Below are 21,403 nucleotides of genomic sequence, written 5' to 3'. Positions count from 1 at the left end.
ATAGCTGCTCCTTCGCAGAGGCTGCCGAAAAGAAATGTTGTTACAGTCGGAGGCCATGGGGTGGCACCCTTCTGCTGAAATGGAATGTAGGAACAGATTTTTTTTTCAGAACAAACGGTGACATGAAGATATCGCTGTTTGTGGAGAATTTCTTCTGAAAGTCTCAAGTTTCTTCTCTCGGTGACCTGCCATTCAGATTCCGACAACGAGTAGTACGTTCTGATGCCAGCATTTATCAGTTTGCCTGTATATTATGGGCAAGATGTGTGCTTAAAAGAAAAATTAAATACATGTTCCCTGGAAATCAGGGATCACGTGAAAACAGTGCCCTGGTTCATTTATATCTACTCTTTCCATGTTTGAAGCAGCTTATCTTAAGAAATCATTTTTGTTGTACAAAATCTGGGTATTGAATATAAAAAAAGGCTACACAGTTTCATATTATTAGGAATATAAATATCGCTAGACTTGGAATTCAGTATCTGAATTTTGCTCGGTAAACACTTGTTGCTTGACAGAGTTTGTTAGTGGAGAGTTGTTTTTTATGTTGCTAAGAAACATGCCATGGTACTGGAGGGCATTTTGCCATCTTTTGATTGTTTCTTACATTGAACCTGCACATCTACTAGAGAGATGTCCTTTCTGTTCTCCTGGATCCTAAGAAAGTGTCTTCTGCTATGGAAGGTTCACTTTCATTTACACTCAACACAGATTGAAAAGGATTGATACTGAGAATTTGGCAACATTGCTGTTAAAATTTTAAAAGTATAAGGTTAATGTGAATGTTGCATTAGTCATGGAACTTTCACTGCTAAAATGTAGCTATCTGATTCTTAATTACTCTCTTTTTTGTTGCTGTTGTTGCTCTGTTGTTGCTGTTAATAGCTCTGAAATTACTGTAGTATCAAAGAACTAAACTATTTATTTTCTTTTTGAGTCAATGCAAATATATTTTACCTATTATATTGCTTTATTAGTGACTGAATTATGTGTTCCACCATAACTTTTTGCTTTATTTCCTTGAGACTTAAAAAGCCTAAAATAAATGTCAAATGAAAATTATAGGCTAATCTTAGGGATTCTCATGAGATAATGTAAGTAGGTACATATGTTAGTTGATATGATTAAAGAGACCTGAGAATAAACTGAGGATTGCTGGGGGTGGGGGAGTAGGGATAGGGGGGCTAGGTTATGGACATTGGGAAGGGTATGTGCTATGGTGAGTGCTGTGGAATGTGTAAGCCTGATAATTCACAGACCTGTACCCCTTGGGCAAATAGTACATTATATGTTAATAACTAAAAAAAGAGAGATGAGAATATATGTTGTTTGCTTATGTATAAATGCTTACATGTTGAGGTGTCCACGTGTTATACATGCTTGTACATAAATTACATACTTTTTCCAAAAACTGGCTGGCGAGTGAAAGCTTCCCTAAATTTCACAATACTCCACAAAGTGGCACTGTAACATTGTATGAGCAGAACGGACAGCTCCTCTAGGCTCCCTGTAATCCCATTCCGTGTTTCTGTTAGGTCATCCTAAAGTTGACGATTGAGACATTGCATGAGTAATCATTCATGGAAGGCCATGTACTCAGGTGAATGAGGGCCTAGTTGGTAACAAGACATATTTGGATTTGAATGCTATATCTTTTTAAATTAAAAAAAATTTTTTTTAATCCTTTAAATGGTTCAAATGTATTTTGGTGTGTTACTGTGAAATGGGAATCTAAGGTGACTAATTGCCATGGTCACATCAATAAATCATTTCCTTCCTTTCACAATGACCTGTGATACTGAAGTTTCCCTGTATTTAGCAGGGATCAGAGATAACAGGGAGTACAGTGTCCCCTACACAGTGAATGCTTGAAAATAAATGGTGCTATTGTCATCATTTTTGTTACTTGGTATATTGTTATTCTGTTGTTACTTTTTACATTGAAAGCTGGTTTGCTTGCCTCTAAGCACCATACTATTCAGCAAGGAAGAAGAGGTAAATAGGTCGAAGACCATCCCTGTGTCCTTTCTCAGACTAATGGCACTGTTGGCAACATGGCAGTAAACACTAAAGCTAGCCAACATTCCACAGAGAAATGTCCTTATCTAAACTTTTCATATGCCTGTTGTGACTATTAAATTTGTCCATGTGTATTAATTTTACTAGAACTAGATTGGCATTTTTTTCCAGGTCATCAACTGTGTGTGTGTGTGTGTGTGTGTGTGTGAGAGAGAGAGATAAGATAACTAAAAATTAACTGTCAATTTACATATTTTCTAAGCATGAATTAAAATGTATTCCTACATCAGCTCAGAAGGATGATACAGGTCGGTTGCCCAAGGAGATACTATATAAGGTACTAAGTAGAGAGGGTCTCCTATCATATTCTCCCCACTTGTATCTGGCTCATCGAGGAAGAGGGACATTGTGCTTCAAGGAGTTACCCAAATAACTTCACTACTGTGACAAACATGTGGCTTTCTGGAGAGTCACACCAGCAGAATTTCTGGGTAGGCAGTGAACACATAGAAACAAGAGAGAGTGAAAAGCCTCCAAAATTTAGAGTCAGAAAAACCTGAGCTCCCATTTTGATTTTCTCTTTTCTAAGTTTTATTATATGTGTGAATTGGAACAAGTTACTTTAGCTTTTTAAGCTTCAGTTTTCCCATTTATAATAAGAGAAATCATAAGTATATTGTAGATTATTAAGGGTTTAAGTGAGATCCCTTGTATGAAGAACTTTCAGTGTGATACTATGGATCAAAGTGCTTGGGGAACAAGTAAGCAGCTGATAAATAACATTATTTGGTTGTAGCGGAGCTGATGATGGAGTAATGTGGAGGTGGAGGAAGTGGAGGAAGGAAAGGAGAACGAGTGGAAGAAAATTTCTCTTTAGGGTCTAGAGACCAGAAGGCAGGGCTGAAAGCAGAGACAGGCTCTGCAGATTCAAGGCAGATCCATTGCAAGGATGCCTTTAAAAATATGTGCATTAGATATCTGGGCATTTTCTCATACCCAGATAACAACTCATACATAGTCAGAAGTTGAGTTTTCAACATTCAGAAAAATACCTGTGAGACCAGGCTACTTAATATTGAACGTGGAGGGTGCCTGGGTGGCTCAGTGGGTTGGGCCGCTGCCTTCGGCTCGGGTCGGGATCTCGGGGTCCTGAGGTTGAGCCCCGCATCGGGCTCTCTGCTCAGCGGGGAGCCTGCTTCCCCCTCTCTCTCTCTGCCTGTTTCTCTGCCTACTTGTTATCTCTCTCTCTGTCGAATAAATGAATAAAATCTTTAAAAAAAAATATTGAACATGGAAATCAGAGAGACTAGAATCTGTGGCAGTACCCACTTCCGAGGAGCTGCACACGCTAGCTTTTCCGCAGCTGCTATTACGCACGCTTGACTGTGAGGAGTGCAAGGAGACTCTTATTATTCCAGTGCCTTTGTGATGTACAACAGCTATGATTTGCCCTCTTAATGAGACGTGAAGCACCTCACTGTTGCTCAGTAGAGACAGGCTATGGACAGATTGAGAGTGGAGCTTCCAGAAGTGGTTTCTATGTGGGTACTCACCTGAGAATGATTTTACACTGTTACTGTGACCATGACTGTGGTTTGGATGTGGATGTCGTAATTTTGAGTCTCTCCTGACTCATTTCTGTGAGTAGTGGTGTTGAAATTCCACTTGAACTGTTGTGGCAGTCTATCTAGCTGATGGCTATACACTTCAGAAGCCTCCTGCCACATTCTCTTCCACCTTTTTCTCATTCCCACGAGAGCTCCCAGGCACACAAGGATAAGAGTCTCCTGACTTCTTAACCGAGTTGCAGATACACAGAAGCTCCACACTAAATCGGTGGCCATCAGGAAAACCTGATGGGCTTCTTTTGTTTGCAGAATCCCTTGCCACAAACTGTCAAGCATCCAGTGAATTCAGAACTGGCTGAGGTTCTGAAAGTTCACAGGGCAAAGAATATTCATGCTGCATAGCTAGGGAACATTTAGAAATTCAGACCAATTGGGTACTATCATAAGAAACATTCTTGAGAGCCGATACTGTCAGCAATTGCCAGAATTTCTGAGTCCATTCAACCTTTGTTATTCAAAACATGGTTCGTGACCAGCAGTATCCTCTTCCTCTGGATCTTGTTAGAAATGCAGAATCTCAGGGCCCACAGCACATCTGCTGAATCACAATATGGTGTGTAGTCCATGGGCCCTCATGTCACTTACATGCACAATAAAGTTTGAGAACGTCTACTAAGTTGAACACATAGGATGTCAGACAATCTATGCACAATCATAATAGGCATGGTCTTTGCTTTAATGGAGCCTACAGTATAGTAGGAAACAGGCAATTTCACTGGAGTTATAATGGTTATAGGAGAGGAAATAATAAGCTATGGAAAAATACAAAGGAGCCACTGAATCTGGACTTGATGCTGGGATGATCGGAAATGGGGGTGGGGATAATGCTTTTGGTTTCTTTTTTGGTTTTTGGTGGTGGTTGTTGTTGCTGTTTTTTCCAAAGGAAGTGAGGTCAAAGTTCAGACCTTACCAATAAATGGGAAATATTCTGAAGACATATTTGGTAGGCATTTCTTACTGCAGGTAGTCAGTGTGTTCATTCTGCTACTGAGAATGATTCAAATTATGACGAAATGTTACCAGTTTCTGGAAGGGATCTTAATGTGTAGGTGAAAAAAGTTTAGAATTACCTGTATTTAAAAGAGATTGAAGTAAAAGATTAAAATCCATTAACAGAGAATGAATGTATTTAAGACATTGGGTACATTGAAGCTTGTTGGATTTGTTTTGAATTAGTCAATACTGGTTTCAGAACACCTTATAGTTTATGTACAAAACTAAAGGATTTCTACATATATTCTAGAAATGGACACAATTACAGACTTAACATGAATACTGAAAAAATCAATTTATCATCATAGGCTGTACAATTTACATATACCATGTAAGCATTTTGACTTTTCAGTAAACTATTACTTTTTTTTTTTAAAGATTTTATTTATTTATTTGACAGACAGAGATCACAAGTAGGCAGAGAGACAGGCGGAGAGAGAGGAAGGGAAGCAGGCTCCCTGCCGAGCAGAGAGCCCGATGTGGGGCTCGATCCCAGGGCCCCGGGATCATGACCTGAGCCAAAGGCAGAGGCGTTAACCCACTGAGCCACCCAGGCGCCCCAGTAAACTATTACATTTTAATGTAGAGTATGTATGTACAGTCTTATGTTAACTTTTGCCAGTTGAAATATGGAATTGTAGAAAAGCAAGGAGTATTAGAATTAAAGTTGGTATACTATTTTTTTTTAAATTATTTTTATTAACATATAATATATAATTTGCCACAGGGGTACAGGTCTGTGAATCGTCAGGCTTACATACTTCTCGGCACTCACCATAGCACATACCCTCCCCAATGTCCATAACCCAACCACTCTCTCCCCACCCTTCCACCCCCCAGCAACCCTTAGTTTATTTGTGAGATTAAGAGTCTCTTATGGTTTGTCTCCCTCCTGATCCCATCCTCTTTCATTTTTTCCTTCCCTACCCCTCAATGCCCCACACTGCCTCTCAAATTCCTCATATCAGAGGATCATATGATAATTGTCTTTCTCTGATTCACTTATTTCGTTCAGCACAATACCCTCTAGTTCCAACCACGTCATTGCAATTGACAAGATTTCATTTCTTTTGATGGCTGCATAGTATTCCATTGTACATATATATGTCACATCTTCTTTATCCATTCATCTGTTGATGGACATCTAGGTTCTTTCCATAGTTTGGCTATTGTGGATGTTGTTGCATTCAGGTTCATGTGCCCCTTCGGATCACTACATTTGTATCTTTAGGGTAAATACCCAGTAGTGCGATTGCTGAGACATAGGGTAGCTCTGTTTTCAACTTTTTGAGGAAACTCCATGCTGTTTGTCCAGAGTGGCTGCACCAGCTTTCATTCCCACCAACAGTATAGGAGGGTTCCTCTTTCTCTGCATCCTTGCCAACAGCTGTTGTTTCCTGACTTGTTAATTTTAGCCATTCTGACTGGTGTGAGGTGGTATCTCATTGTGGTTTTGATTTGTATTTTTTTGGAGCCCTTTTTCATGTGTCTGTTGGCCATCTGAATGTCTTCTTTGCAGAAATGTGTATTCATATCCTCACCCATTTCTTTCTTTCTTTTTCATTTTTTTAAAAAGATTTTATTTATTTATTTGACAGAGAGAGAGAGATCACAAGTAGGTAGAGAGGCAGGCAGGGAGAGAGGGAGAAGTAGGTTCCCTACTGAGCAGAGAGCTTGATGTGGGGCTTGATCCTAGGACCCTGAGATCATGACCTGAGCCAAAGGCAGAGGCTTAACACACTGAGCCACCCAGGCGCCCCCCTCTGCCCATTTCTGGATTGGATTATTTGTTCTTTGGGTGTTGAGTTTGATAAGTTCTTTATAGATTTTGGTAACTAGCCTTTTATCTGTGATGTCATTTGCAAATATCTTCTCCAAATTCTGTCAGTTGTCTTTTGGTTTTGTTGACTGTTTCCTTTGCTGTGCAAGAGCTTCTGATCTTGATGAAGTCCCAATAGGTCATTTTTGCCCTTGCTTCCATTGCCTTTGGGGATGTTTATGGGGAGAAGTTACTGCAGCTGAGGTTGAAGAGGTTGCTGCCTGTGTTCCCCTCAAGGATTTTGATGGCTTCCTGTCTCACATTGAGGTCTCTCATGCATTTTGGGTCTATTTTTGTATGTGGTGTAAGGAAATGGTCCAGTTTCATTCTTTTGCATGTGGCTGTCCAATTTTCCCAACAACATTTGTTGAAGAGACCGTCTCTTTTCCATTGGACATTCTCCTGCTTTGTCGAAGATTAGGTGACCATAGAGTTGAGTTTCTATTTCTGGGCTCTCTATTCTGTTCCATTGATCTATTGTCTGTTTTTGTGCCAGTACCATACTGTCTTGATGATGACAACTTTGTAATAGAGCTTGAAGTCAGGAACTGTGATGCCACCAACTTTGGTTTTCTTTTTCAAAATTCCTCCTATTCAGGGTCTTTTCTGGTTCCATACAAATTTTAGGATTATTTGTTCCATTTCATTGAAAAAAAAATGATGGTATTTTGATAGAGATTGCGTTAAATGTGTAGATTGTTTTAGGTAGCATAGACATTTTCACAATATTTGTTCATCCAATCCATGAGCATGGAATATTTTTCCATTTCTTTGTGTCTTCCTCCATTTCCTTCATGAGGACTTTATAGTTTTCTGAGTACAGATTCTTTGCCTCTTTGGTTAGGTTTATTCCTAGGTATCTTACGGTTTGGGGTGCAATTGTAAATGGGATTGACTCCTTAATTTCTCTTTCTTCTGTCTTGTTATTGGTATATAGAAATGCAACTGATTTCTGTGCATTGGTTTTATATCCTGATACTTTACTGAATTCCTATATGAGTTCTAGCAGTTTTGGAGTGGAGTCTTTTGGGTTTTCCCACATAAAGTATCCTATCATCTGCAAAGAATGATAGTTTAACTTCTTCTTTGCTGATTCGGATGCCTTTAATTTCTTTTTGTTGTCTGATTGCTGAGGCTAGGACTTCTAGTACTATGTTGAATAGCCGTGGTGATAATGGAACTCCCTGCCATGTTCCTGACCTTAGCTTAAAAGCTCTCTTTTTTTCTCCATTGAGAATGATATTCTTTCCGTGTTTTTCATAGATGGCTTTGATGATATTGAGGTATGTACCCTCTATCCCTACACTGTGAAGAGTTTTGATCATGAAGGGATGCTGTACTTTGTCAAATACTTTTTCAGCATCTATTGAGAGTATCATATGGTTCTTGTTCTTGCTTTTATTAATGTATTGTATCACATTGATTGATTTGTGGATGTTGAACCAACCTTGCAGCTCAGGAATAAATTCCACTTGGTCATGGTGAATAATCCTGTTAGTGTACTGTTGGATCCTATTGGCTAGTATTTTGGTGAGAATTTTCACATCTGTGTTCATCAAGGATATTGGTCTGTAATTTTCCTATTTGATGGGATCTTTGTCTGGTTTTAGGATCAAGGTAATGCTGGCCTCATAAAATGAGTTTGGCAGTATTCCTTCCATTTCTATTTTTTGGAACAGTTTCAGGAGAATAGGAATTAATTCTTCTTTAAATGTTTGGTAAAATTCCCCTGGAAAGCCATCTGGACCTGGGCTCTGGTTTGCTGGGAGGTTTTTGATGACTGCTTCCATCTCCTTACTGGTTATGGGTCTGTTCAGGTTTTCTATTTCTTCCTGGTTCAGTTTTGGTAGTTTATATATCTTTAGGAATGTACCCATTTCTTCCAGATTGTCAAGTATGCTGGTGTATAGTTGCTCATAATATGTTCTTATTATTGTTTGTATTTCGTTGGTTTTGGTCATGTTCTCTCCTCTTTCATTCATGATTTTATTTATTTGGGCCCTTTCTCTTTTCTTTTTGATAAGTCTGGCCAGGGGTTTATCAATCTTATTAATTCTTTCAAAGAACCAGCTCCTAGTTTCGTTGATTTTTTTTCTACTGTTCTTTTGGTTTCTATTTCCTTGATTTCTGCTCTGATCTTTATGATTTCTGTGCTCCTGCTGGGTTTAGGCTTTCTTTGCTGTTCTTTCTCCAGCTCCTTTAGGTGTAGGGTTAGGTTGTGTACTTGAGACCTTTCTTGTTTCTTGAGAAAGTCTTGTATCGCTATATAGTTTCCTCTCAGGACGCCTTTGCTGTGTCCCGAAGATTTTGAATAGTTGTGTTTTCATTTTCATGTATTTTTTCAATTCTTTAATTTCCTGGTTGATGCATTCATCCTTTAGTAGGATGCTGTTTAGCTTCCATGCATTTAAGTTCTTTCCAACTTTCCTCTTGTGATTGAATTCTAGCTTCAGAGCATTGTGGTCTGAAAATATGCAGGGAATGATCCCAATCTTTTGGTACCAGTTGAGACCTGATTTGTAACCCAGGATAGGATGTATTATGGAGAATGCTCCATGTGCACTAAAGAAGGATGTGTATTCTGTTGCTTTGGGATGGAATGTTCTGAATATATCTGTGATGTCCATCTGGTCCAGTGTTTCATTTAAGGCCTTTATTTCCTTGTTGATCTTTTGCTTGGATGATCTGTCCATTTCAGTGAGGGTGGTGTTAAAGTCCCCTACTATTACTATATTATTGTCAATGTGTTCTTTGATTTTGTTGTTAATTGGTTTATATAGTTGTCTGCTCCCATGTTAGGGGTATAGATATTTAAAATTGTTAGAACTTCTTGTTGGACAGACACTTTGAGTATGACATAGTGTCCCTCCTCCTCCTCCTCTCTTATTATAGTCTTTGACTTAAAATCTAATGTATCTGATACATTTCTTTTGACATTCATTAGCATGGTAAATTGTTTTACACCTCCTCACTCTCAATCTGGAGGTGTCTTTGGATCTAAAGTGACTTTCTTGTAGACAGCATATTGATGGATCTTGTTTTTTTAATCCATTCTGATACCCTGTGTCTTTTGATTGGAGCATTTAGCCCACTTACATTCAGGGTAACTATTGAAAGATATGAATTTAGTGCCATCATATTGCCTGTAAAGTGACTGTTACTGTAGATTGCCTCTGCTCCTTTCTGTTCTACTACTTTTAGGCTCTCTCTTTGCTTTGAGGACCCTGTTCAATATTTCCTGTAGGGCTGTTTTGGTGTTTGCAAATTCTTTTAATTTTTGTTTATCCTGGAAACTTTTTATCTCTCCTTCTATTTTTAATGACAGCCTAGCTGGATATAGTATTCTTGGCTGCATATTTTTCTCATTTATTCGTCTGAATATATCATGCCAGTTCTTTCTGGCCTGACAGGTCTCTGTGGTTAAGTCTGCTGCCAATTTAATATTTCTACTATTGTATGTTACAGACTTCTTGTCCCGACTGCTTTCAGGACTTTCTCTTTGTCACTAAGACTTGTAAGTTTTACTATTAGATGATGGGGTGTGCACCTATTTTTATTGATTTTGAGGACAAGTCTCTATGCCTCCTGGATTTTGATGCTAATTTCCTTGGCCATATTAGGGAAATTCTCTACTATAATTTGCTCCAATATACCTCCTGCCCCCCTCTCTCTTTCTTCTTCTTCCGGAATCCCAATTATTCTAATATTGTTTCATCTTATGATATCACTTATCTCTCGAATTCTCCCCTTCTGGTCCAGTAGTTGTTTGTCTCTCTTTTGCTCAGCTTCTTTATTCTCCATCATTTGTTCTTCTATATCAATAATTCTCTCTTCTGCCTCATTTGTCCTAGCAGTAAGAGCCTTCATTTTTTATTGCACCTCATTAATAGCTTTTTTGATTTCAGCTTGGTTGGATTTTAGTTCTTCTATATCTCCAGAAAGGGCTTTTATTTCTCCAGACAGGATTTCTCTAATATCCTCCATGCCTTTTTTGAGCCCAGCTACCCTCTTGAGAATCATCATTCTGGACTCTAGTTCTGACATATTACCAATGTCCGTATTGATTAGGTCCCTAGCCATTGGTTCTGACTCTTGTTCTTTTTTGTGTGTGTTGTGTTTTTCTGCCTTGTCATTTTATTCAGAGAAGAATATATGAACAAGGGAGTAAAATACTGAAAGGGTGGGAAAGGCCCCAGAAAAATATATGGTAACCAAATCAGAAGATACACTAAACCAGGAGGAGAAGAAAGGGGGAAAAAGAAAAATAAAAAGATAAAAAATTATATATGTATGTGTGTGTGTGTGTGTATATATGTATGTATGTATATGTGTATATATGGCTGGTGAATAGAATAGAGCCACCCACTTGATTTTGGGTGTATTCTGGTCTCTTAGAAGAAACTACCTTCCAAAATTTTAAAGAAAGAAAAATTTATATATATATATAAAAGAAGGGTAAACACAATGAAGGGATGGAATATGATTGTAAAGATGATAATTAAGCAAAGATTCTAAAAAAGGAATCAATAAGATAAGCTGGTTGGAAAAAGAAGAAAAAAAAGAGAAGAGAATGTGATCAGGCTGAAGACTAGAACAAAGCCATGGGATAGATTTAGGGTACATTTTGATCTATTAGGGGAAATTGTATCCCAAAATTTTAAAGAAAAATATCCTATATGTAAACAAAAAATAAGGTTAAAAACAATGAAGGGATAAAATAGGACTATAACAATGAATATTTTAAAAAGATCTTATTATTTTTTAAAAAAATATTATTAAAATAGTTTAAAAAATTAAAAGAGGAAAGAAGAAGAGTTTTAAAAAATAGAATAAGAAAAAAATAAAATAATTTAACTTTGCAAGACTGAAGGATCATGGGGGAAAAAGCCATGAATTCTATGCATTGCTTTCCCTTAGCTCTAGAGTTCCACAGTTCTTGTCTATCAGTCAACTCGGTCTTGGCTGCATGTTCTTGCTGATCTTCAGGGGGAGGGGCCTGTTGCAGTGATTCTCAAGTGTCTTTTCCTGTGGCAGAATTGCACCACCCTTGTGAGGGGCCAGGCTAGGTTATCTGCTCGGGTTTCCTCTTGGAGCTTTTCTCCCCTGAACATTTTCCATAGAGCTCTGGAGGACAGGAATGAAGATGGTGGCCTCCTAATCTCTGGCCCAGAGGAGCCGAGAGCTTGGGGACCCACTCCTCTGTGTGCCCTCAGAGAAAAGCAGTCAGTTCCTCCCATCTCCCTGGTCTCTGGCTGTGCTCCGTGCTCACCCGGCCTGTGACCAAGCATTTCTGTCTCTGGCACACAGCTACGTTTGGAATCCAGCAGATTCCTTTCGCATGCTCCTGCACTGGTCCTCCCGGATGAGGAAGGAGGGGATCTCTCTGGATCTGCCACTTGTGGGATCCCTGCTTGAAGAGCAGTGGCCCGACTGTGCCTTGGATCATGGTTTAAGTTAACCCTGAGTTGAGATCTCACTCCTTGGCTCCATCTCTGTAGCCGGCTTCCCTGCTCCAATACCTGGTAATTGCCAACTCAGACACCCCCTGTCTTTCTGTGACCCTGCGGGTCCTGAGACAAGACTGTCCCCTCTAGGGCCCCACCCTTGCTTAGCCTCTGGAGCAACATCCCTCAGTGGAGCAGACTTCTGAAAGTTCTGATTTTGTGCTCTGTTGCTTCACTGCTTGCTGCGAGCCGGCCCCTCCCCCTGTGGTGTATCTTCCCGTTGCTTCAGATTCACTTCTCCGCCTGTCCTACCTTTCAGAAAGTGGTCGATTTTCTGTTCCTAGGATTCTTCTTCTCTTCTTTCTTCTCCTTCTTCTTCTTCTTCTTCTTCTTCTTCTTCTTCTCTTCTCTTCTATCTCCTTTTGAGTTTGTAGGTGTTTGGAATAGACTGATAACTATCTAGCTGATCTCCTGGGACCTAATGATATTTCATTGGCTACTCCTCCACCATCTTCTATAATCTCCGGTATACCAGTTTTTGAAACAAATATTAAGGAGGGCTCTTGGGATGAGCACTGGGTGTTGTATGTAAGTGATAAATCACTAAATCCTACACCTGAAACTAATGTTATACTGTACATTAACTAACTGGAATTTAAATAAAAATTTGGCAAAATAAATTATTGAATATAAAATTCATTTGTCCATTCTTGTTAACATAAAGTTCACAAATCTTATATCATTTTAGGCACACTTAGTTTAAAAAAGTTTAACTCACACAAATATTCAACTGATAATTTAACCTCTTTTTGTGTCTCTAATTTCTTTATTTTCTCTTTTTGTGTATTAATTTCCTTTCCTTTTTTTTTTTTTTAAAGATTTTATTTATTTATCTGACAGACAGAGATCACAAGTAGGCAGAGAGGCAGGCAGAGAGAGAGGAAAGGAAGCAGGCTCCCTGCTGAGCAGAGAGCCAGACGCCGGACTCGATCCCAGGACCCTGGGATCATGACCTGAACCGAAGGCAGAGGCTTTAACCCACTGGCCTCCCAGGTGCCCCTTAATTTCCTTTTCTGAAAAATTATTAAGAGTAGTACTTGGCGCTGATTGGTTCGATTACATATCATTTTTCATGCATTTTAAAGGAAACATTTAAAAATAAAAACATTGTAGTTTATCGTTGTGAATATTTAATGAAATTAAATTGGCTCTAATTCCTGAATATTATGGAGAGGATATTATTTATAAAATATTTCCATTGAACATTTCATCAAAAATAGCTCTGCATCTATTTATCAATGTCTATTCTGTAAACAGTGCTAAGTGATGCCTCTGTTACCTAGAGATCTAATTTAATCATTGATCATTTCATATTTCAAAAAAAAAAAAAAAGATGAAAGAAGGAGGCATTTACAGCAGATGAAGTTTAAGGTAAATGGCCAGAATTCTACTGCTCCCCAATGTGAATTAACATTTATACTGAGGTCTTTAAACTCTAAGCTCAGTTCTTTCTATTCTATCCCATGTTATAAAATCCCTCTTTGATTTAGTTTTTTATACTTAAAAATGAGACTTGTAATCAGGCATTAATCAGTGTTAGAACCAAAGAGTCATAGAACAGTTCATACCATAATGAGATTTCTGAGCAAAAAGTAAGTAAACACGTGCATTATAAAGTTCTTATAGAAAAAGGCCTTATTTCCATAGCCCCACAAAAGTAGCTTGAGTTTTCACTAGTATTTAAAGTTTGTTCAGATCACTTCAGGAGGCTACAGGCGTGCTGGTTAAGAGCACCAGCTCTAACTTGTGTTCAAATCCAGGCTAGATGACCTTGAACAAGTTCTGTAGTTTTTATTTCCTCAGTTTTTTATTTATACAATAGGGATAAAATATCAATACTTACCTTGTAGGTTTCTTATAAGGATTTGCATAATATATATTATATTATATGATGCATATATAATATAAATATATCTAGATATAAATGTATATTTTATATAAATATATAACATATATATAACATATACAACTGCATATATGTATTATATCTGACCCATATAAGCCTAAATTTCAATTTTTTTAATAAAAATCAAAGTTAACAATATTAACTAAGAGCTAAGTCCTGATTCATAAGCACATTCAATCAGATAACAAGAAGGTAGTCTCCATATAAGGTCAAATAATTTCTCAACATTTATTATGCAACATATTTTATATGGCTATGCAGAATCAATTTATTGCTCTGAGGTAGAGCAGTAATTGGAAAAAATATAAAGAATTGCTTAAGGGAAGGATAATGTTTTGTCTTTAGATATCTATGACTAGCCAAGTTCATCTAGGTAGGAGTAATTTTAGGAAGGAAAAAGCAAAAGTTGTTTTCCAAAATCAATGGCTCTCAGATCCTGAATTTTTTTTTAATTTTTAATTTTTTTTAAGATTTTATTTATTTATTTGACAGAATGAGAGAGAGGGAGAGCATGAGAGGAGAGAGGGTTGGGGGAGAAGCAGGGATCCTGCTGAGCAGGGATCCTGATGCGGGACTCGATCCTGGGATTCCAGGATCATGACCTGAGCTGAAGGCAGTCGCTTAACCAACTGAGCCACCCAGGCGCCCAGATCCTGAATTTTTGATGTACAATATGAAAACAGCCGTATCACCAACATGACTGATGCCATGGAGCAGGGCTGCATTCAGCTCACAGGAGAGATCCTTAACTGTGTCTGTGGTTAGAAGTACTCAGGGGTCTGATATACATGACCAAATATCATTAACCTGTTCTTTATTATTTGTCTTCATGTCCAGATTCCTCCAAAGGACCTCAGCCCTCTTCAGGTGTAAATGGTAACACGCAGCCCCCTGGCACAGTGGGGCAGCCCCCTGCGTCTGCCATCCCTTCTCCGAGCTCCAGCAAGCCCTGGCGCAGCAAGTCCATGAATGTCAAGCACAGTGCCACCTCCACCATGCTGACCGTGAAGCAGTCCAGCCCAGCCACCTCCCCCACACCATCGGCAGACAGACTGAAGCCCCCTGTATCAGAAGGGGTCAAAACAGCCTCCTCGGGACAGAAATCCATGCTTGAAAAGTTCAAGCTGGTCAATGCCCGGACTGCTTTACGTCCCCCACAGCCTCCCAGTTCAGGGCCCAGTGATGGGGGGAAGGATGACGATGCCTTTTCTGAATCTGGTGAGACGGAAGGTTTTAACAGTGGTCTGAATAGCGGTGGCTCAACCAATAGCAGCCCCAAAGTGTCCCCTAAATTAGCCCCTCCAAAAGCTGGAAGCAAACATCTCAGCAATAAAAAGTCTTTGCTACAGCCAAAGGAAAAAGAGGAAAAGAACAGGGACAAAAATAAAGTTTGCACTGAAAAGCCGGTCAAGGATGAGAAGGATCAGATGACAGAGACAGCTCCGAAAAAGACCTCTAAAATTGCAAGCTTGATCCCAAAGGGTAGCAAGACGGCAGCAGCCAAGAAAGAAAGCTTAATCCCTTCTTCCAGTGGCATTCCAAAACCGGGCTCGAAGGTGCCCACAGCAAAGCAGACCGTTTCACCTGGCAGTGCAGTGAGCAAAGAGTCGGAAAAATTCAGGACTACCAAGGGAAGCCCTTCCCAGTCCTTACCCAAGCCCATGACCACTGAGAAAGCAAGCACATCCAATTGCCCTGCTCCTTTGGAAGGAAGGGAAGCCAGCCAAGCCCCTCCCACTGGCTCCTGCGCTGCGTTGGTGGCACAAGGCGGTGGGCAGACCACGGGGAACGGTGCTGTCCAACTCCCTCAGCAGCAGCAACACAGCCACCCCAACACCGCCACGGTGGCTCCGTTCATTTACAGGTGAGATGGCCGCTGTGCGTCCACGGTTGTGAACTCCCACAGGTCTTCCTACTCCGCGCGTCATAACGAAGGTTACTAGAGCTGTGTTTTACTTTATCATTTTGGAACACTTTCGTCTGAAGATAAAGGGCTAGGATTTCATGTTTTAAGAAAAAAAAAATCTAGTATGTTCTAGTCCTATTCTCCGTCCTCTTCCCATCTTCTGTCCTCTCCTCCCTTCTTTGTAGGAACTTGAGGTCTTCAGAAGTTAGCTTACTTGTTGTCAGAGAAGAAGGAAAATCCAGATGCCATGACTCTCTCCTGTGTCTACTACTATTATGACTTCTACTGCTACTTTTATTATTAGTATTTTAAAGTAATTCTCAGTTTTATAGAGTTCACAGATATTTTTGTTTTCACCCTTGAGAGAAAATATGTCATGATGGTTAAAGGGGCAGGCTCTGGAATCTGATTCCAGAGCCCGTTAAGTAGGATTGCTACTTAATCCTATTAAGTAGCAATAGGATTGTTTGTTTCTTTGTCATAAAGTGTCCAGTGGAGGGGCACCTGGGTGGCTCAGTGATTAAGCATCTTCCTTCGCCTCCAGTCATGACCCAGGGTCCTGGGATTGAGCCTAGTATCCAGCTCCCTACTGATTGGGAAGCCTGCCTCTCCCCCTCCCACTCCCCCTGCTGTGCTTCCTCTCAGGTTAATCCCTTTAACCTGTGGATTAAATGCCCTGCCCTGGTACTTACCAGCTGTGTGACTTTGAACAAGTTACTTAACATCTCTTAATCTCATTTTCTACTGTTGTCAAATAGGAGTAACAGTACCTACCTAAAAAGCTGAGAAGAACAACAGGGTCATGCATATGTTTATTATATATTCTGGTACATTGTGTTTGTTAAATGTTGTTTATAAGGCATTGCTCTCCCAGCATAAAATTTATATTACTTTCCTATAGCTAATCATAAGTTCCTAGCCCCAAATAATCATCCACATAATTCTTATAGTTGTGCTTAATTTATTAGTTTTTGCATTATAATTCTTTATTTTATAAGGTTTAAGATATGCCAATATATGCTGTATTTTAAAATATTCATTCTTTATACAGTTATAAAAATAGCACATTTTGTCTATCGTGTGGTTTATTTTCATTGATTAGAAACATGTCAGTTGCTGCTTTGTCTCCATTTTTATTCACTGCCTTTTCTGTGAGGAAATGCATAGGGAGGAATAACATCTGACCTTTCAGCAGGTTGGAAATTCGATAACAGGAAAGAAATTTTCTGAATAGGAAGTAGGACCTGCTATAATTAAGTAAACATTGATATTATATAGCTTAAAAGCATATTAAATTTGTTAAATGTATGGGTTTTTTAAGTGAAGAAAATAATTATAAGGATTTGTTTTCCTTCGATGAAAAATGTAGGTGCTTTTCTGGTGCTTTATGTACTCAGCAAAGCAAATTTCTAATTATTGCATTTGAGCTCTTTTTTAGGTCTCCTTTTCTGCCTTTAGTAGCAGCAATTCATTTAAAACCTTTGTCTTTGGATCAGATGGGAGTCAGCTCTTTCTAACTCCAGAGTCCCTATCTGACAAATGAGAATTTAAGATGTCAAATCATAATTCACATTCCAAATATGTAAGAAAAAAAATCACAAAGTTTTAAATATGCCATACTCAGCCCACTCATGCATCTCTAATATATTCTGTAGAAGCATCAGTCATTTCAAATCACCACAAATGAGTTTCACAGGAAAGTGCAAATCTAAGCAGAAAGACTGTACCTGCCAGGTTGGCAAGCATCTTCCTGGAAGTAGCAATAGGATTGTTTGTTTCTTTGTCATAAAGTGTCCAGCAGAGGGGCACCTGGGTGGCTCAGTGATTATGCATCTTTCTTGCCTCCAGTCATGACCCAGGGTCCTGGGATTGAGCCTAGTATCCAGCTCCCTGCTCAGTGGGAAGCCTGCTTCTTCCCCTCTCACTCCCCCTGTTGTATTTCCTCTCTCGCTGTCTCTCTCTCTCTGTCAAATAAATAAAATCTTTAGAAAAAAATAATAAAAAACAAAAAAAAAAATAAAAAGAGGAAGGAGTACAGCTTACAGTTTCAACCATGGATCAGCTGTGTGTCCTTGCCAAATTGTCCAGCCTCTGAATTTGTCCTTTTTAAAATGAAGATTATAAAACTGAGGTAATACAGCCAAGTAGCTAAGAATATGGGCTGTGAAGTCTGTTGGTTCTGTCATTGATCAGAAACAACATCTTGCATTGTTGAGAAGATGACCCCAAGAGCCAGTTTGCCTGTGTTGGAATCTTGATAATGTCATTTATTAGCCATGTGACTTTGGGCAAAATATTTAAAGATTCTGAGCCTCAATTCCTAATCTGTAAAATGGGGATGATAATAGACATTGCCTCATAAAGCCATTTTGAAGATTGAATTAATATTTATACAGGGCTTGGAACAGTACCTGCCACATGGTGAACAGTCTTCCCCAAATTTCAGTTTATAACCCTATAAAGGGTGATGGTTAAGAATATCCACTTTATTTAGGTGTTTTAAAGATTTAGTAAGGCAACCCCATGTAAAGACTTTAGCACGGAGCCAGGTTCAGAGTGAATGACTTATAAATATCAGCAATTAGTTGTGTCATTATGAATAATATAAGGTAGTTGGAAATAAAACCATCTAATAAGAAAATTTCATATCATAGTCTATATAGGAGGCAATAATTGCTGGGAGTCTTTCATAAATTAAAAATAATTTTATAAATGATAATATAAAGGTAGAGTAGTTAACAGTTAAGCTTTTTAACTGTCAGTGAAAGCTATTTACATAGCAGAGTCATGTAGTTTGGATTATATGACCCCCTGATGTACTTTGGACTCTGCCTGCTCCAACCCCATTTAAGAATTCTTCCTTCAAAATGCCTGACAGACTTTCTAGGAGTTGCTAATTATTTGATAAGATAATAGTAATAATTAACTACTTTATAATGTTGTTGAGTAGGTAGTGCAAGTCTGTATGTTACAAGATTTATGTTCATTCTCTCTTTTAAACTTTATCATAACCTCATGAGAAAAGAATGTTGTCTCCATTCTACAGAGGTGAAGAATCAGAGATTTCAAATAAGAACAGTACTCAACTCTTAAAGTCACAGCACTAGTAGGGGTTTGCCTTTGAACCCAACTATACCTAGACCTCTAATATGTCCTTCTTTGCTTATCACTTCTTTCTCTATGTATAGAAATATGAAGTATTGTTACTAGAAAAATTCTGGCTGCCAAGATGTGAATAATAGATTGTAAAATTTCTAATAAGAATTCATTTATGATGGGAAATGCTTAATTGGTTGGAAGTAATATAAATTTAGAATACATATATCTGTATGTATGTGTTTAAATACACATATTTTTGACATTTAAAGATAATTAAATAACTTCTATAAAATGGGAATATAGATGGCTGATGGTAGTATTTTCCCCTTTTTCTCAGCCCAGTGAGGTCAGGCTAGGTTATTAATTATTTCTTCTGGGACTCTAATATATGCTTCATAATACTCTTTCTTACAAATTGAATGTCAAGAGTTCTATAAATATAATATTGAGTTCTGGAAGTTGATGGATTTCATATTAGTCCTACTTCCTATATAATGCAAGGATGTTCTATATTAAGGTTTTGTAACTCATTTGTCACTACAATGTGAAAAAAGTCATTTTGAACTTAGTATATCTTTATCCGTTTAATGAGTGGAGATAACTGAAGTCAAAGGTAAAATTTTTAAGAAAGAATATTTTAATTTAATGTCAAAAGTTCCCAATATTTAAACCTATTGGAGTGGAATAAGCTACCTTTGTAAATATTAAGGTGACTGCCAGAGATAATTTAAGAAATGATAGAATGTCAAGTTGCCATAGTTTAGGTAAAGGAAAAGCACCAAATACTTTTTTATTTATGTGCTCATCACTCATTCTGCCAATACTATGGAATAAGAGTTATGAAGGGTTTTTTTTTTTTTTTTTTTAAGCCTCTGCCTTCAGGAAGCTCAGTCTATGGGAGATAATGATAGAATATAATAAAAATAAAAACTCGTTGCTCTTATGGAAGTATGTGCAAAAAATAGTGTAGAATGGTTTTCCTAAGTCTTGCGTGAGGATGGAGTCAGTGAATGTATCCAGAGGAGATAAGACAAGAGACAAGATTTATAGCATGAGTTAGAATTCGTCAATGTTGTGGCATCATCCAAATTTGACATTCTGTAATTTTACAATCCAAGCCTTATGGAACAAGTAGTAGGCAAATTAAAAAGTACTGGGTAAACGCTAGTAACTGAGCTACTACAGAGACTAGAGGTTGGGATGCATGGTTTTTTGTGTGGGAGACTAAGGAAGAAAATTTAGAGAGAATCCATATTTTGTTCTTCAGTTCAGTCACTCTGTCCCTGTACATCTTTTTTTCAGCTACTCCTATTGGCTCTTTCCTCCAAACTTACCCTCAACTAGGTATTTCTCTCCATTTCCACCCTCCCTGCCTGGTCTATGCTGTCATCACCAGTTCTTACCTAGTTTCCAGCGAGTCTTCCAGCTTCCACTTTTGCTCCATTCCAGTAACATCCTTCACACAGCAGGGACTCTCACCTTCTGAAAGTATAAATCATATATATCATTCCAATTCACGAGACAATCTATTGAATATCCATTATACTTAAAAAAAAAAAAAATGAAACCCAAACACCTTGCCCACCTAACCTGGCCCCTGTCTAGCCCACAAGCCACACTATACCATTCTCCCTGTAGTGCGCTGAGCCCCTCCCTTCATCCTGTGTCTCAACAAACTAACCTATCCTGTTAAGGGGCCATAGTCATGGACTATCTCTCTACCTATAATGACTCTCTTCCAGAGCAAAGCAGGGTACTTCTTCTTATCAGCTCTCTGCTTACATGCTACCTCTTCCCAGAAGCTCTCTCCAATCATCTGGTTCAAAGAAACATTCAGTATGCCTCTCACCAAATTATATGACATCATCCTCTCATATTTTTTTTTATTTTTTTAAAAGATTTTATTTATTTATTTGACAGAGATCACAAGTAGGCAGAGAGGCAGGCAGAGAGAGCGTGGGGGAAGCAGACTCCCTGCTGAGCAGAGAGCCTGATGTGGGGCTCAATCCCAGGACCCTGGGACCATGACCCGAGCTGAAGGCAGAGGCTTTAACCCACTGAGCCACCCAGGTGCCCTTCCTCTCATATTTTATTCATGGAGTTTCTCATTATCTGTTATTATTTTGATAACTTATTAATAAGTGTGATTTCAGCCATTTCCAGCTATAACGTAAGCTCATTGAGAGCAAGTGTTGTCTTTTTTATTTAGTAGCATAAGGCCCAGGATAGACCCGACCCACAGGAGACACCAAATAAAATTGTTGAATGTGGCACCATCAACATGGGTTGAATAGAATAGAACAGCTAACAAAAATGTGCAATGGAACAGGGAAAATTCTGAAACCTCTTCCTATAAATGAGATGCTTAATTGAAATACAAACAGCTTTAAAATATTTAAAGAATAAAATATCTTCTCTTCAGAACATTCATTCACTTATTTTTTTTTCCTTCCTTTAATGACTGCTTACTAAGTATCTACTACGCATAAGGCATCAAGGATAGAGTGAAACACACACGTCCATATGTCA

At 38.5% G+C, this 21,403-nt stretch overlaps 1 protein-coding gene across 1 annotated transcript in view; it reads left to right on the top strand.

Moving 5' to 3' along the window:
• The window catches only part of NAV3 (neuron navigator 3), a gene marked incomplete at its 3' end in the record, with an annotated part of 387,672 nt that overhangs the window by 160,102 nt on the left and 206,167 nt on the right, over window positions 1–21,403 (top strand). The window contains exon 8 of the mRNA XM_080811183.1: window positions 14,707–15,733. Coding sequence (XP_080667309.1) covers window positions 14,707–15,733 — 1,027 coding nt within the window. The remainder of the gene's footprint in view (window positions 1–14,706; window positions 15,734–21,403) is intronic.

The sequence above is a fragment of the Martes martes genome (genome assembly GCF_963455335.1).
Source record: "Martes martes genome assembly, chromosome: 8".
NCBI lineage: Eukaryota > Metazoa > Chordata > Mammalia > Carnivora > Mustelidae > Martes > Martes martes.
The sequence above is the reverse complement of the archived record's forward strand: the minus strand, read 5'-3'. Positions and strand labels throughout refer to the sequence as shown.